An 18,746-nucleotide genomic window follows, 5' to 3' on the forward strand; every position below is an offset into this window, starting at 1 on the left:
GTGTAAAAGTGTTCCTATTTCTCCACATCCTCTCCAGCACCTGTTGTTGCCTGCCTTTTTAATGATCGCCATTCTAACTGGTGTGAGATGGTATCTCATTGTGGTTTTGATTTGCATTTCTCTGATGGCCCGTGATGATGAGCATTTTTTGATGTGCCTGTTAGCTGCATAAATGTCTTCTTTTGAGAAGTGTCTGTTCATATCTTTCACCCACTTGTTGATGGGATTGTTTGTTTTTTTCTTGTAAATTTGTTTGAGTTCATTGTAGATTCTGGATATTAGCCCTTTGTCAGACGAGTAGGTTGCAAACATTTTCTCCCATTTTGTAGGTTGCCTGTTCACTCTGATGGTAGTTTCTTTTGCTGTGCAGAAGCTCTTTAGTTTAATTAGATCCCATTTGTCAATTTTGCCTTTTGTTGCCCTTGCTTTTGGTGTTTTAGACATGAAGTCCTTGCGCATGCCTATGTCCTGAATGGTATTGCCTAGGTTTTTTTCTAGGGTTTTTATGGTTTTAGGTCTAACATTTAAGTGTTTAATCCATCTTGAATTAATTTTTGTATAATGTGTAAGGAAGGGATCCAGTTTCAGCTTTCTACATATGGCTAGCCAGTTTTCCCAGCACCATTTATTAAATAGGGAATCCTTTCCCCATTGCTTGTTTTTCTCAGGTTTGTCAAAGATCAGATAGTTGTAGATACGTGACATTATTTCTGAGGGCTCTGTTCTGTTCCGTTGGTCTATATCTCTGTTTTGGTAGCAGTACCGTGCTGTTTTGGTTACTGTAGCCTTGTAGTATAGTTTGAAGTCAGGTAGCGTGATGCCTCCAGCTTTGTTCTTTTGGCTTAGGATTGACTTGGCAATGCGGGCTCTTTTTTGGTTCTATGTGAACTTTAAAGTAGTTTTTTCCAATTCTGTGAAGAAAGTCATTGGTAGCTTGATGGGGATGGCATTGAATCTATAAATGACCTTGGGCAGTATGGCCATTTTCACGATATTGATTCTTCCTACCCATGAGCATGGAATGTTCTTCCGTTTGTTTGTATCCTCTTTTATTTCATTGAGCAGTGGTTTGTAGTTCTCCTGGAAGAGGTCCTTCACGTCCCTTGTAAGTTGGATTCCTAGGTATTTTATTCTCTTTGAAGCAATTGTGAATGGGAGTTCACTCATGTCTCAGGATTAAGAAACTCACTCAAAACCCCTCACATTTTATGGTAAGAGAATATTACACAGTGCTATTTTTTTAAAAAATTGTTTTAAAATTATTTCTTTTTCTGTAATTATTTTCTCTTCCTAGCTTGACTCTACAGTTGTGGCTTTTAAAATTGTATCCTGGCTACTTTCAATCCCCAAATATTTATAAGAATGTAATGTAACACAATGATAAGTATAAGATTTTATATATAAACACACACACATATACTTACTTATTTACATACTTACACATGTCTACCTATATAAAATACATATACATATCTATAATCTTATACATAAGATTATACACTAGGAAGATCTTATAATATCTTCACACTGTGTGTTTGTGTGTAGATTCACACTGACACTTTCACACTCTGAAGATCATTATGTGATTGCATTTCATGTTAAGGGTTCTTCAGAGAGCTTTTATTCTACACTATCTCTTTCTTCAGTTCTCACATTATGCCCAATCTTGGAAAGACTTCCTCTCTTGGAGTATTTTAATAAAAGACCCTTAGAGCAGCATATACCCTCCATCTTTTCTTAAAGAGGCTGTAGATTATCTTGACTCCTATTACCTGAAGATATGTCTAATGGAAACCTTAAAAATACCGTGTCAGGTTCTAATAGCTGGAAATAGGTGGAAGGTATAATAGATCAAGAGGAAGAAGCAATTTTGTTTTAAATTAAATAATTAAAATTCAGAGTTTACTTAGATATGTTAGTGTTAAAGTTAACTAAAGTTTATGATTTAAAGTGAGGCATAATGAAAATAATATTAAATCTGGTATTGAAAGACCTGGATACTTGTCTGAACATCACTATTTATTTGCTCTATGACCTTGGGTAAGACAGCCTTTCAGCCTCACTCATCATCAGCTGAAATGTGTGGTTATTAATACATTGCTGCCTACTTCCTCATGGTGCTGTCAGGATGAGATGCATGAAAATATTGTATAAACAGTGCAGTCTATAAAAGTTACTATTGTAAATAACAGTTAATATGCTCCAGTCAGTGTATTAAGCATTTATATCATTCTTACAACAGTTTTACAACACACGCAACATTAATATTCTGCTTTTATAGATCAAGAGGTTGAGGCTCAGCAAGTGTAAGACACCTGCATGAGGGAGAAAGGTAAGATTTGAATCCAGGTCTGTCTGAGGCTAGAACAAAAGCTCATAATTGCATCACTTTCATTATTTATCAGAATAATAATCACTACATAGCATTATGTGTGAAACAGCCAAGGCGGTAAAACACAGTTCTCTTTATTATCACATCTGAATTCTAAATGCAAAAACAAAATAACATTTGTTTTTCATAAAAGTGAAGTGCCATGGAGCTCTAACCATACAAATGTGTTCTTCTCTTAGAATTTAATTGTCCTGAATCCACTCACAGTGACTGAGGAGGAAATACGACCATCACTAGAGAAACGCCTTGAAGCCATTATCAGTGGGGCTGCTCTGCTAGCGGATTCTTCATGCACGAGGGACTTCCACCGAGAGCGGATTATCGCAGAATGCAACGCCATTCGCCAGGCTCTTCAGGATCTGCTTTCAGAGTACATGAACAATGTAGGTGACTGGTTTGCCTTCCCATCCCTAGCCCCTCTTCCCTTGTACTTTGAATATAGGCTGAGATACTTTCCGTGTACAAAATAGGATAGATTACAAATGAGTATGTGATTTTACATGGGTTGATTTTCTAAGTGAGTTCTACGTGGTTATTTAAAGGGAACAACAATCCTGGGAGTTTCTAGGGATGAAATCAGAACCAGGGGGGTATTTACAGGTGATTGTTTTGTTTGTGGAAGTATCTCACTATTAGTTGAAGAAGGGAATCAGGATTGGAGAAAGGAAATGAGAGTTGCACATCAATTTAAGAAATATAAAGAAGATAAAGAGAGGGGCAGATTGCTCAGGATCAAGTTGGTGAATAATGAAAGGCCATTAGAAGTTAGTATCCAATAAAAGTGATGTTACAGGGATCATGAGCTATGTTTGAAGGTGTGTAAAGAGCCCATGCAGGTTGTTATGTTTTTTTTTGTTGTTGTTTTATGGAGATAGACAGGGTCTTGTTCTGTTGCCCAGGCTCAAGTGCAGTTGGGCAATCACAGCTAATGGCAGCCTCGAACTCCTGGGCTCACATGATCCTTCTACCTCAGACTCCCAAGTAGCTGGGACTACAAGTGTGTTACCATGCCCAGCTAATTTTTGTAATTTTTGTAGAGATGGGGTTTTGCCATAATGCCCAGACTGGTCTCGAACTCCTGGGCTCAAGTGACCCTCCCACCTTGGCCTCCCAAAGTGCTGGAATTACAGGCACCCACGCAGTTTTGGCAGCTCTTAATCTTTTTCAAATGTGACAGCGTCTAGTTTTTTTTTGAAGTTTTAGCTATCAGAAATATTGTAAATGTCTAAATTTAGGGCAAAAATATTTGTTTCAAAGTCCATTTTGTTTCATTGTATATATACATATATATGAAATATATATCTCTTCATCTATGGAATGTCTATAACTATTGTTCCCCTCAAATCTTGGTAATATTTATAAAGTGAGGAGAAAAATCTTGAATATATTCTCAATTATATATTGATTATGAAGATTCCTTAAATAATAGAGCTAAACAAAATGAAAATTATAATAGGAATATTTTGTTCATCTGCATTATTCTAAATAGAAGAATTCAAGATTCATGTAGATATGGTTGAGAATGATTAGTTACGAAGGGTATGACTTTTCAGGTATGAATTTAAGATATTTGAGACTGTTCAATATAAGTACTTTGTGTGAATAATTGAAATGCACTAAAATTATTTGGTGCATTTTGAGGACCCTTCAACACATTTGATGTATCTTCATACTCTTAATATTTGATGACTTTGGTTCCTGACCAGAAATCTCTCACCTGTCAATAAATCAAATTTGTAAGGTAGATTTCTTTAATAAGAAAATTTTAGTATTGTCATGTCCTGCTAGAATGCCTGAAGCTAGAATATCCCCATTTTTAGCATATAATATATTCTTAAAGATTTTTCAAGGTAATTCATCAGTCATAAAAAACTCAGAAGATAATACTGTATTGAAATGCCTTCTTTCATGATCTGTAAACTGTTACTATTATTATTCTCATCTTTACAGATAAAATATAGTAAAGTTATATATACATTTAGTTTTCCTAGAAATTATAAAATTATAAGTTCAATTTCTCTAAAATAGAAAGTTATTTTCTTCTTTATAGGTACAAATTCAGATATATATACATGTGCACACTTACCCACATACATAGGTAAGGTTGGCCACGTAATTTGTAGGGCCTAGTACAAAATGAAAATGTGAGGCTTCTTGTTCAAAAAGCAGGAGAAAGGAACTGTAGCTTTCTTACACAGTCTCTCATGACCTATGAAAGGTTATTTTTATTTGCTATTTAATGTTAGATTTCTAGAGTATAGAGGTACTTATAAAGTGACTGCAGACCCTCACAGGCACCTGTGGCTCCACCAAATGACCCTGACCCACCCCAGGGTGTGCCAAGGCCCCCACAAGGAATAAAGGGTGGTAGTAATCACTGGGTGGGAGAACAGGTGGCTGAGGACCTATCCCAGGAAGTCACTCAGAGGCAGGACTGCGTATGAGCCAAGACATGTGCTTCATTGCCGCATTGGACTACACAGATTAAAAGGTAAAATTGTTAAAAATTTCAAGACTGTGGTAGCAGAGCATGAAAACCCAAGCCTGGGACCCCTGTCTAAAATTGGAATCCTATGTGCAGTAGCAGGTCCCTGAAGCTGGCCCTGTATATAATAAACACATATCACATCAAAATAGTGGTGATTTTATGGTTTTCTTAAACTGAGCAAATTGGACTGAACTAGTGAATATTGTAATTAAGTAGCAGGAACCAACCTGGAAAACTGTGGAGTGTATTATCATATCTCATCCCCAGGTTTACTGTCACTCCAGGTTTCTGTCACAAATAATGCTTCTTTATAGCTGTTGCATCAGTTGTAATGAAAGGGAATGCATTTTTCTGGAACTAGCTGAACTCAAACCTTGCTCAGCATTTGCTCAAAGACTTGGGATGGCTCTAATACTTTAGTCCTCATCTTTCTATTTTAAGGAATACTGTGTCTCCTTTGGTGGACCCAGTTGTTTTTCAGATCAGTCAGTAGCTTTTGTAATTGAGCTGTGCTGATGGAGTAAATGCTTAATGATAAGCATGAAAACTGAAAGTGATTAATTCATCAAAACCTGTGAGTCTTTTAGGTGAAGGGGACTTCAGAAATTGGCTTAAATTTTGCAAATCTGTTGCATCCAGCCAGAGCAGTTCAGCAGTGAGAAATGAATGCAGCTTATGTTTGTCTCAGGCTCAGTCCACACAACCATATGACTCCTCTGAGTCTAAATAAATTCACTTCCTTAAACAGATGGGCAAGTCTTGATCATTTTTTAAAATGGAATCTCAACGTTCAGTAAGTTCAATGTCTTGTCACATTAAGAAGAAATTAGTAAGAAATGAGACGAGATGGGTCTATAATGGACAAAACAGACAACCACTTAACACTATTGATTATGTATATTTGCCCTAATATATACTGTCCTGTTAAATTTATATGAGTGGATACATAGTATATATGTTTGGTTAGTTTTCTATTGTTGCTGTAGCAAATTACCACACACTTAGTGTCTTAAACCACACAAATTTCTATCTTTCAGCTCTGTAATCAAAAGTCTGACCTGTGCTTCACTGGAGTAAAAATCAAATTGTTGGAGGAATGCATTATTTTCTGGAGTCTCTAGGGAAGAGTCCATTATTTTTGCCTTTTCCAGTTTCTAGAGGTCACCCTCATTCCTTAGCTCATGGCCCTCTGCCTCCATCTTCCAAGCCAGGAATGTCATGTTTCTCTGACCCTGCTTCCAACCTCACATCCCTTTCTCTGACCACACCTTGGAAAGATTTTCTTCTTTTTAGGACTCATGTGATTAGTGGGAGCCACCCAGATTATCCAGGATAATCCTCCCATCTGAAGGCCCTTAACCTTAATTACATCTGCAAAATCCCTCTTGCCATGTCAGGTAACATATTCACACGTTCTGGGAATTTGAATGTGGACATCTCTGGGAGACTCACAACATTATATCAATACTAGTCTTCCCTAGTCTCTTCGGCGGAATCATTATCAATCCTTTCATTTCGAACCCATTATAGACAGCATCCCTCACACACTTTAAGCTCTGTGCAGGCAGATCACATGTCTGTTTTGTTTAGTTTTATCTCAAGCCTCAGGCACAATGCATAGAATTTAGAAAAAGCTGAATTGTATTTTTGAATGAAAGAATGAATGAAATGATTGCATATTGTATATGCCACGTAATGGAGAAACAGCCTCTCTGACATTAACTGAAATGAGTTTCAAGCATCTACTACGTTTATACAATGGACTGCCTGTTATAAAAGGTCTTATTTTGCAAAGCATTAAATCTCTTCTGGAAATCAATGTAAATATCCAGAAATAAATTCTTTTTTATCTTAATCTCTGCATTTGGATCCACATCCAGCCGTATTCTAGAACAGGATTTTTATTCATTAAAAATACACTCCAGGAAACATTTAGGATCAGAGAAAATATAGCTTTTATCTTTTAAAACTTAGGGATATATATTTCTAAGATACTTCTGCTGATTTTGTTATATCTCTATGATTGGTTAGACCTAGTTCATCTTCTCTGATCTATAACATAATTAAGGAATTTTTTCATAAATGGGGCAGAGCAACGAGGCCTTGTGAAAAAGGAATGATCTTCAGGAAATCAATTATTTTTACATGGTGATCTTTCTGTAATTGGTAAAAATAGAATTGTAGGTAGGCAGCCATCATGTTTGAGTCCTAAGATAACACCAAGCATGGATATTTTTCTGGGGGTGGGTTGAAATCATATTGTTGTAGTTGGGTTGGATGTGTTAGATAGGTGACGTATAATTATTAGTACAGTTAATATTCAGGTGATACATGACTATAGGGGATTATTAGAATTGAGTGAGAGATAATGCTGCTAGAGTAAACAAGTGAGGCCTGAGCTCCATGCAGGAACTAATTTGCATTTCTGGACCTCTCATCCACCCACCTTTTTCTTCTCTTGGTGCTTTATGTGGAAGAACATTGTTGGTTCTCATTACATATTTGTTGAGTGAATAAAGAATCAAATGGACTGGCTTTGTTATTCAGAAACCTACTTTATTGTGTGTCTTGAGTTTAATGCATTCCATGTCTTGGGAAATTCTGAAAATTCATATAAAGCCTACATGCAAAGAGATGTTATGGAATTTTTCCTTTTGTATAGGACCTCCATCTCACTCCTGAATATGCATTTTGGAAATAATTCCAGCTTTAATTAATTAATTTATTTTTATTTCCTATGATGATATGGTAAAACAGTTGAGAGGAACTATATGCAATGGCTTTTTGAATACAAGAGACAGGTTAGAATTAAAATTCTAAAAATGTAAAGGCAGATTTCAGCCTATGTTTTTCCTTCTTTCCCTCCCTCCCTCCCTCCCTCCCTCCCTCCCTCCCTCCCTCCCTCCCTCTCTCTCCCTCTGTCCCTCCTTTCTTCCCTTCCTCCCTTCCTTCCTTCCTTCCTTTTTTCCTTTTTTTGGCATGGACTGCATATGAGGAGTGTCATTATCAGCTCAAGTGTACTGTACTAGATGCTTTACATTTTTATATTCTTAACAGTTTTCATTATTCTGTAGTGGTAACTGATTTTTGAGTGGTTGATTTGGTTGGAGACAATGTTTTTCAGTTTATGGATATCTGGATAACTTAAAAGAAATAAATAGTATCCTATATAGGTCTGTGCAAGAGTGGATATGCCAAAAACAGAGATATCAACCAAGGTTAGATTAATTAGAGCATGAAGTCAAAGTCCAAGAAGATATAAAGGAATCGTCACAGTGAAAAAGGCTGGATTCAGATACTGAAGCTGGAATATAGGAGCTGATAATTCAACAAGCTGGGAGTTGAGAGAAATAATAAATAGTGGGGATCTGGTTAAGTTGGCAAAAATGGTTTTTTTTTCTCTGATTTATTTTCTGTGCCTAAATTAAGGACTAAATATTAGACAGGTATTTAAATATGTGAATTGTTTTGGAAATAACTTTATTGTTTCAGCTATTACTTTTCTGAGCTGCTCTGGGTTCCTAGTCTTATTCTTCTACTAAATGTTCCTTAATTACATGGATGACTGTTAAATAATGATTCCAAATCCTTCTTGACAAGTTAAGTTTGGTGTCATGTAAATCTGGCATAGAATGTCCACTTTGGGGTTTAAGAGGAGCTTGTGCAGTGCTCATTGGGGAAAAGGAGGCATCTGGGTTCCTCTATTGAGGAAACAGACTATTCTCATATATCTTTTCTTTGTGCTCTAATGTACTAATCTCTCTTAATAATCCAAATTAATTGTGAGAATCCTACAGAAATGCAAGCTATGTGATTGCGGAACTAGTAAGAAAAGCTGAAATATAAAAAGTAGGCAGCCATTTTTATCTTTTTTAATAAAAGGGAAACCAATCAGATAGAGCCAGAGCACAGGAGGAGAATGAAATAATTTTTGTAAAATAAAAATAAAGTAATGGAGAATATTCCAAAGTGTCAAGATTTAAGTCTTGCAGAGACCAGTCAATACAGAGGCGAAATGCAGAGAGCAATACAGAGGTGAAAGTCCCTAAAGGTTACATCCTCTTGGCCAGAGAGCCTAAAGCCTGAGAGCCCTTTGTCATTTGCCTTCCAGCAGAGGCAGCCATGATTTCTAATATCTGTGGGGTAGGTCAGTCATTCACTTTGTGGACTGTTCCAACTGATACTTTCCCAAGAAGTGGGTTCCTTTACTCCCTAGTGTTTAGGCATTCCTCATATATTAGAAGTTCCTGCTATGGTTTTTTAACATTAAACTTTACTCAGAGTTGTTTGCTACATAAAAATAAAACTAGGTCAAATAGTAGAAATGACAGAAATATAGTAAGAATCAAGAATCCTGGCATGAAGTATTAGTTCTAACTTGGACGAAATATAAGGGTCCTGAGCCTAGCATAGTTCCTAGGTGGGAGCTGACAGTAGAATTTGAAGAGTGATTGTTGTCTTAGATCATGTACACTAGAACAGACTCGAAGGTAAATTTGAGTACAAAAAAGTTTTGTTGGGACATTCTTTCAGAAAATAAACACATAAGGAAGTGAGAAAGGCAGATTGGCAGAGAAGCCAACTTAAAATGGAAATCTTAGCTGTCCTATGGGGAGTATTGGAGCTGGGATGGCCTTTCAGAATTGTTTCATATTGAAATGGAGGAATGGACCCTTAGAATTCCTGCAACTGTCAATCATGATGGCACATCATCATAGGAGCTGTGTAACTGGATGAGGCAGGTTCCTGCAACTGAGGACTGTTCCCAGTGAGGAAAAGAGATGTGAGCCATTACAGCTGGTATTTCCAGCTGAAAAGGGAATCCCTTATAAAGGAAATCTGGGTGAAGCACCACATTATTCACTACAACAGTTAATAGCAAAAATCAAAAGGTTGTTTTTATAGCCCTTGAACAATGAAATATTAGCCTGTGTTAGCAACTGTTGTCAGAGTATTTGGCTTCACAGAGAATTTAATTTACTATTGGTAATGTTCAGAAAATTATTAGGAGAAGCATGTAATTTGTTATCCAAACCGGGATACTTTTTTTTTTTGGAGATGGGGTCTGGCTCTGTCACCCAGGCTGGAGTGCAGTGACGTAATCTTGGCTCACTGCAACCTCCGCCTCCCAGGTTCAAGTGGTTCTCCTGCCTCAGCCTTTCGAGTAGCTGGGACTACAGGTGTGCGCCACCACAGCTGGCTAATTTTTGTATTTTTTAGTAGAGACAGGGTTTCACCACATTGGCCAAGCTGGTGTTGAACTCCTGACCTCAGATGATCTGCCTGCCTTGGCCTCCCAAAGTGCTGGGATTACAGGCGTGAGCCACCGCACCCGGCCAAAGCTGGGTTACTTCTGAGAGACAAAGATTCATAAAATGGTCAACAGACCCTAATTGATCGACAAAAGGCATCTCAAGCAAACTGAGAGGTATGGCCACCTAGAAACTATATGACTATATGACTATAGTGTGTGTGTATGTATGTATGTATTATACATATGTATATATATAATAAATACAAGAATACATATGATGGATTTTCAGAGAGATTTAACACATTTTACTGACAGATTCTGTATGGGCTATAACAGATAGCTAAACTGTAAAATTTAAACTAAAATGCTATTGGTGTTACTGCAATTTCTAGTTACATAATTCTTCTATAAACATTGTGCTAAGAAGTGGTGGTTTCAAAGTACAAACAATTGCAGCCTTAGTTGTCAAGGAGAATCAGACAAACAAGTATGTGAAATGGAACATGATAAAAACTGTAATACTGATGAATGCTAAGTACAATAAGAGCATCAAGTAATAAGTGGTTAACTCCCCTGGGATGGATCAGGCTTCAGGGGAGATAAAAAAGTTCTTAAGCTAGCTTTTGAAGGAGAAGTAGGTACTCATCAGACAGTTGAGGGAGTTGGGAATTCCAGAAAGGGGTAAGAGCCTGTGCAAAGGCACAGAGCAGGAATCACGTAGGTTGTTTGCTGTGGGAAATGTATGAAGTTCAGTTTGGAGGAAATGTAGAGGGAAGAAAGAAAGGAAGGATATGAGACTAAGTACTGGCCATTAGTTTGCAAATGTGTTTCTTTTAAATATTTGATAAACTCCCAATTTTTTTCCTTCTAAAACAAGCTGAATTTTTATTTTTGCCTATTTTTCTTCAGTGTTAATCAGTTATGAGTCCCTCATATCATCTTGGCTGTCTTATATTCATAAATCAATTTCCATTGAAAATATTAATTTATTAATTTATTTATTTTTATTTTTATTTTTTGGCAGGGTCTTGCTCTCTTACCCAGGCTGCTAGAGGGCAGTGATGTGATCACAGCTCACTGCAGCTTTGACCTTCCAGGCTCAAGTCATCCTCCCACTACAGCCTCCTGAGTAGCTGGGACTGTAGGTGTGCACTACCAGGCCTGGTCAATTTTTTTTTTTTTTTTTTGAGACACAGTTTCACTGTTGTTGCCCAGGCTGGAGTGCAATGGCGTGATCTTGGCTCATCGCACCCTCCACCTCCCAGGTTCAAGCAATTCTCCTGCCTCAGCCTCCTGAGTAGCTGGGATTACAGGCATGCGCCACCACACCCGGCTAATTTTGTGTTTTCAGTAGAGACAGGGTTTCTCCATGTTGGTCAGGGTGGTCTCGAACTCCCAGCCTCAGGTGATCCGCCTGTCTCAGCCTCCCAAAGTGCTGGGATTATAGGCGTGAGCCACTGCGCCTGGCCTAGAAATACCAAAATATTTACTTTGAATATGCTTATATGTCTCACATAAGATTTAGCATGAAGCAATTAAAATGCCTGAAAACCATTTAATGGTACAAAAACAATGACCTTTTGTGGTACTATATACTGGAAAATATGATTTAGTTTATTTTATTAGCCAGCACTATCTTATGGAAATATTATGCAAACTACAATAATATGTGAGCCAAATAGATAATTTTAAATTTTCTAGTAGCTACATACAGTAAAACGAACAGGTGAAATTAATTTTAGTTAAGTCAGTGTATGCAAAATATCATCATTTCAACATACAATCAATATAAACATCATAATGAGATATCTTACATTCTGTTTTAGTTATAAATCCTTGAAATTTGATGTGTATTTTACATTTATAGTATAGCTGGACTAACCATATTTCATGTTCAATAGCGACATGTGGCCAGTGGCTGCCATAGTAGACAGCATAGCACTATGCAGAATTGCTTTCTCCATCATAGCGTTTGTGGTTCTTTTAATCTTTTTTTAGATACAGGGGTACATGTGAAGGTTTATTACATAGGTAAACTTGTATCATGGGAGTTTGTTATTTAATCACCCAAGTATTAAGCATGGTACCCAGTAGTTATCTTTTCTGCTCCTCTCCCTTTTCCCACTCTCCACCCTCAAGAAGAGCCCAATGTTTGTTTTCTTCTTTGTGTTTATAAGTTCTTGTCATTTAGCTCCCACTTATAAGTGAGAATAAGTGGTATTTGGTTTTCTGTTTCTCTGTTAGTTTACTAAGGATAATAGCCTCCAACTCCATCCATGTTCCAACAAAAGACACAATCTCATTCTTTTTTATAGCTACATAGTATTCCATGGTGAATATGTGCCTTGTTTTCTTCATCAAATCTGTCATTGATGGGCATTTAGTTTGATTCCATGTTTTTGCTATTGTGAAAAGTGCTGCAATGAACATTCGTGTGCGTGTGTCTTTATGATAGAATGATCTATATTCCTTTGGGTATGTACCCAGTAATGGGATTGCTGGGTTGAATGGCAGTTCTGCTTTTAGTTCTTTGAGGAATTACCATGCTGCTTTCCACAATGGCTGAATTAGCTTACACTCCTACCAACAGTATATAAGTGCTTCCTTTTCTCTGCAACCTTGCCAGCATCTGTTATTTTTTGACTTTTTAGTAATAGCCATTTTGACTGGTGTGAGATGGTATCTCACTGTGGTTTTGATTTGCGTTTCTCTAATGATCAGTGATATTGAGCTTTTCTTTATGTGCTAGTTGGCCACATGTATGTCTTCTTTTGAAAATATGTTCATATCCTTTACCCACTTTTTAATGGGGTTGTTTTTCTTTTGTAAATTTGTTTAAGTCTCTTATAGACGCTTATAAGTTTCTTATATTAGACCTTTGTCAGATGCATAGTTTGCAAATATTTTCTCCCATCTATAGGTTGTCTATTTACTCTGTTGATAGTTTCCTTTGCTGTGTGGAAGCTCTTAAGTTTAATCAAATTTTGCTTTTGTTGCAATTGCTTTTGGTGTCTTTGTCCTGACATCTTTGCTCATTCCTATGTCCAGGATGGTATTTCCTAGGTTTTCTTCCAGTGTTTTTATAGTTTTGGATTTTACGTTTAAGTCTTTAATTCATCTTGACTTGATTTTTGTATATAGTGTAAGGAAGGGGTCCAGAGTCAATCATCTATGCATGGCTAGCCAATTATCCCAGCATCACTTATTGAATAGGGAGTCTTTTCCCAATTGTTATTTTTTGTCAGCTTTGTCAAAAGATCAGATGGTCGTAGATGTGTAGCCTTATTTCTGGGTCTCTGTTCTGTTCTGTTGGTTTACGTGTCTTTTTCTGTACGATGCTGTTTTGATAACTGTGTTCTGTAGTATAGTTTGAAGTTGGGTAATGTGATGCCTCCAGCTTTGTTCTTTTTGCTTAGGATTGCCTTGGCTATTCAGGTTCATTTTGGTTCCAAATGAATTTTAAAATCATTTTCTCTAGTTCTGTAAAGAATGTCATTGGTAGTTTGATAGGATAGCAATGAATATGTAAATTGCTTAGGGCAGTATGGCCATTTTAATGATATTGATTCTTCCTATCTATGAGCATGGGATGTTTTTCCATTTGTTTGTGTCTTCACTGATTTCTTTGAGCAGCATTTTGTAATTCTTGTTATAGAGATCTTTCACCTTTCTGGTAAGCTGTGTTCATAAGTATTTTAGTCTTTTTGTGGCAATTGTGAATCAGATTGCCTTTATGATTTTTCTCTCAGTTTGGCTGTTATTGGTGTGTAGGAATGCTAGTGATTTTTGTAAGTCAATTTTGTTTACTAAAATTTTGCTAAAGTTGTTTATCAGCTGAAGGAGCTTTTGAGCTAAGACTATGGGTATGGGGTTTTCTACGTATAGAATCATGTCATCTGCTAACAGAAATAGTTTGACTTCCTCTCTTCCTATTTGGATGCCCTTTATTTCTTTCTCTTGCCTGATTGCTTTGGTTTAGACTTCTAATATGATGTTGAATAGAAGTGGCAAGAGAGCATTCCTGTCTTGTGCCAGTTTTCAAGGGAGAATGCTTGCAGCTTTTGCCCTTTCAGTATAATGTTGGCTGTAGGTTTGTCACAGATGACTCTTATTATTTTGATGTATGTTCCTTCAATACTTAGCTTATTGGAAGTTTTTAACATGAACAGGTGTTGAATTTTATCAAAAGCCTTTTCTGTGGCTATTGAGATAATAGTGGTTTTTGTCTTTAGTTCTTTTTATGTGATGAGTCATATTTATTGCTTTGTGTATGTTGAACCAACCTTGCATTCTGGGGATGAAGTCTACTTGATCATGGTGGATTATCTTTTTGATGTGCTGCTGGATTTGGTTTGCCAGTATTTTGTTGAGGGCTTTTGTCTTGATATTCATCAAGGATATAGCTCTGAAGTTTTCTTTTTTTGTTGTGTCTCTGCTAGGTTTTGGTATCCAGATGATACTGGCCTTGTAGAATGAGTTGGGGAAAATTTCCTCCTCCTGAATTTTAAGGAATAGTCTCTGTAGGAATGGTACCAGCTCTTCTTTGTACATCTGGTATTAATAGAATTTGGCTACATCATGATGTTTTTAATGTCGGATAACCTTTTTTTATTTTGAGATGGAGTCTCACTCTGTTGCCCAGGCTGGATTGCAGTGACACCATCTCAGCTCAACATGGGGTTTCACCATGTTGGCCAGGGTGGTCTGGAGCTCCTGACCTCAGGTGATTTACCTGCCTTGGCCTTCCAAACTGTTGGGATTATAGGCATGAGCCACTACACTCTATATTTTTATAACTTCAAAAATACTACTGTTGGGGTAATAAAAGAAAGGAGAGAGAATATTTAGGTCAGGGATATCTAGAGCTACCTCATCATGCTGTCATTCCTAGGGTTATCCAGTAAAATAAGCAAGTGGCATTTTATACTTGTATATTGGAAAGGAAAGAAATTTTCTGTATGTCATAGATTATATTCTCTAATGATAGCTACAACAATATTTCACATTTTGCAAATTCTCCTCTGGCATGACTTTGCTTTTCCTCCATCATGAAGATAGAGTTTAATACTCTTCTTCTTGAATCTTGGCTGGACTTAATACTTGGTTGACCAACTAAATATGGCAGAAGTAACATTCTAGGACTTCTGAGGCTAGATCATAAAAAGCCTTTTAGCTTTCACCTGATTGTTTTGGAGTGCTCAACTTTGAGACATTTCCCCTCAGAATGTAATTTCTAGGCTGTATGAAGTCCAGCCTACACAGAGAGATCACAACTAGGTAGGCACTCTGGTTGATAGAGCTACATTCCTAGCCAAAAGCCCACATTAACTGCCAGCACTGTAAATATGGTATCTTGTACGTCCAGCCTATTCAAAATTTTATATGGTTCCTGCTGCAGCCAAACTTTGACTGCAGCTGCACAGAAACCTGATGTGTCAAATCTCAGCTGAGCCCAGTCAAACCTCAGAACCATAAGAAAGAATAAAAAGTTGTGCCTTTTTTTTTTTTTTTTTTTTTTTGAGATGGAGTCTCGCTCTGTCACCCAGGCTGGAGTGCAATGGCACGATCTTGGCTCACTGCAACCTCTCTCTCCTGGGTTCAAGTGATTCTCCTTCCTCAGCCCCCTGAGTAGCTGGGACTACAGGTGTGTGCCACCACGCCTGGCTAATTTTTATATTTTTAGTAGAAACAGGGTTTTGCCATGTTGGCCAGGCTGGTCTTGAACTCCTGACCTCAGATGATCCACCTGCCTCGGCCTCCCAGAGTTCTGGGATTACAGGCGTGAGCCCCCGCGCCCGGCCAGAAGTTGTTGCTTTTTAAACACTAGGTTTTGCAATGGCTTCTTACACAATAATAGATAATCATAATACTATACAATTTTTTAGGTTGAGACTTGACTTTGAGAAGAACATAAAGGATCTGAATTACCCTAACAACAAATGTAGGGAATAGCCTAGAAGGTACAGAGGATGAGTTAGACTGTCTCCTTAGCCATAGTGGTCAAGAGTTGTTAGTTACAGCTTTATTAGAAGAATCAAAAACTGATATTAGTAGGTAGAAAGATGTAGAGAAAATTATTAATGGATTCTATTACAAAGAATAGATTTAATTAATCCCTGCAAATCTTTCATGTTCTTTAAGTCTTGGGTTAAAAATTAAACCAGTGTATATAAATTAAACCCTTTTAACAGAGATCTGAATTGGGTGAACCTTATCTAATTATAAGGGTAAAGATTCTAGGGTCCAGTGTGAAAAAAATCCAAGAAACCTAGGTAAGTTACACTCTTGCAGAATTCCATTTTAATGAGTTTAGTTGTGTCTGAATGCATTTATGCTATAATGATATTGGTAATTGCATTTAAGAATGACTTTGAAACTTTTTCAGGTGACCCACAATTGATATTTCTAAAATGTGCATTATGATCACCTGCCCTGTTTAGCAGTATAAATTAGAATCATTGAATACCTAGTGATTATATAATTTATGCTGTGGAATAGTCACAGGCAAATGTTTATTTAGCCTCTTGCAGTTTCTAAGTCTCCCTTCCTCCTTGGCAATTTTAAGTGTAGTACTGGGGGCTCAGAAGAAAAGGAATATGCAAAGAAAATACAAAGTTGGCAAGATGGTTAGTATGGCAGTTGGCTTACAACTGGGAAGAGAAAAATAATTTTTGTTTGGTGCATAGCAGAGATATGATAATCACTATTTGTGATAATTATGTTGTCTTTTGTAGAAACAAGCTCTTTCTAATTTGTCAACTCCTTTAGAAGTATTGACTGTTCATTTTATTTAGTTTCTGACTTTTATATTAAACCTAACACTTGTAAAAATAAAACGGAATCTACTTGATAACTGCTTTTAATTTTAATTCGTCTGTTTATGCTATATGGGAAAGCCTATCCATCTTCTCTCATTTTTGTCACAGGAATACCTCTGAAAGACTAGAAACTAAACTTAAAAAAAAAAACTTTTAATTTTGAAATAATTAAAGATTCAAAGGAAGTAGCAAAGACAGCACAGAGAGGTTCTTTGTACCCTTTGCCCAGTTTCCTATATAGGTTGCATCATGTGTAACTATATAGCAAGATATCAAAACAAGGACATTGACATATCGACATAAATTATGTATATAGTTTTATCACATATATGGGTTTGTGTAATCACCAACACAAAAACGATACAGAAATATTCCATCACTACAAATATCTCCCTTGTGCTACCACTTTCCAATAACACCTGCCCCTTCCTACCCCTCCCACCTGCCCCTGCCCCGTGCCTAACCCCCGGCAAATGCAAATCTATTCTCCATTTCTATAATTTTGTTATTATACAGTGTTTTATAAATGGAATTACACAGTGTAGGACCTTTTGAGATTGGCTTTTTTAAAACTCAGCATAATGCCTTAGAGATCCATCCAAGTTGGATATATTGATAGTTTATTCTTTTTTATTGCTAATTAGTATTCCATGGTAGGATATACCATTGTTTATACATTTGACTGTGGTAGAACATTCTGTTTTTTCCAGTTTGGGGCTATTACAAATAATGCTTCTATGAACAATTGGGTACAGATTTTTGTGTGGTCATAAATTTTAATTTCTCTAAGAGAAACACCCACAAGTGTGATTGCTAGGTTATGGTATGTGATGCATAGTTTTTAGTAAACTGCCAAACTATTTTCCAGAGCAATTTTACATTCCCTCCAGCAATGTATCTAGTTATTCAACACTCTGACCAACATTTGATATTTTCACTATTTTTTATTTTAGATGTTCTAATCAGTGTGTAGTGATATTATGATCTTCATTCTAATAGCCAGTGATATCAAACATCTTTTCATGTGTTTATTTGCTGTCTGTACATACTCTTCAGTGAAATGACTCACCATGTTTTTTGCCTATTTTCTAATAGGATTTTTTGTATAGTAGTTTACTGTTAATTATTAAGAGTTGTTTATATGTTCTATATATGAGACCTTTTCAGATATTAGTTTTGTAAATATTTTCTTGCAGTTTGTAGCTAATGAAGTAAGCTTTATCTATTTTTTTCTTTTATGTGTCATGCTTTTTGTGTCTAAGAATGGTTCACCAAGTTCTAGGTCCAAAATTTCTTTTCTGCTTTTTTCTAAAAGTTTTATATTTTACATTTGATTTTGTATTTATGATCCATTCTGAGTTAACTTTTTATGAAGTGTGAAACTTTTCTCAAAGTTCCTACTTTTTGCCTGTTGATATCCAGTTGCTCTAGCACTATTTGTTCCTCCATTTGATTATTTCTGCATATTTGTGAAAAATCAATTTGCTGTACTTGTGTATGGCTATTTCTAGTTTCATGATTCTATTTTATTGGGCTGTTTGTTTATTCCTTGGCCAATATCACAAAGCATTGACTACTGTAGCTATATAATAAGTCTTGAAATCACTTAGAGTTATTCCTATAATCTCCTATTTCAAAGTTGTTTTTAGCTATCCTAGCTACTTTGTCATTCCATGTATATTTTACAATAATTTTTAATGTCTAAAAATTTTTTCTTAGATTTTATAAGAATTATAAAAACTTGTATATCAATTTAGGAGAATTGACATATTTACTGTGTTGTCTTCCAGTTCA

At 36.4% G+C, this 18,746-nt stretch overlaps 1 protein-coding gene across 3 annotated transcripts in view; it reads left to right on the forward strand.

Annotated features, from left to right (window-relative positions):
- CTNNA3 (catenin alpha 3) overlaps nucleotides 1-18,746 on the forward strand; it is a 1,765,907-nt gene that overhangs the window by 487,791 nt on the left and 1,259,370 nt on the right. For 2 of the 3 annotated variants that reach the window (XM_054435153.1, XM_054435155.1), the window contains exon 7: nucleotides 2,572-2,775. In XM_054435153.1, the coding sequence (XP_054291128.1) occupies nucleotides 2,572-2,775 (204 nt within the window). Of the gene's footprint in view, nucleotides 1-2,571; nucleotides 2,776-5,917; nucleotides 6,002-18,746 lie in introns of those variants that run through there. The other variant, XM_054435156.1, reaches the window with a different exon arrangement.

This window comes from Pongo pygmaeus, chromosome 8, assembly GCF_028885625.2.
Source record: "Pongo pygmaeus isolate AG05252 chromosome 8, NHGRI_mPonPyg2-v2.0_pri, whole genome shotgun sequence".
In the NCBI taxonomy this organism is placed as follows: Eukaryota; Metazoa; Chordata; class Mammalia; order Primates; family Hominidae; genus Pongo; species Pongo pygmaeus.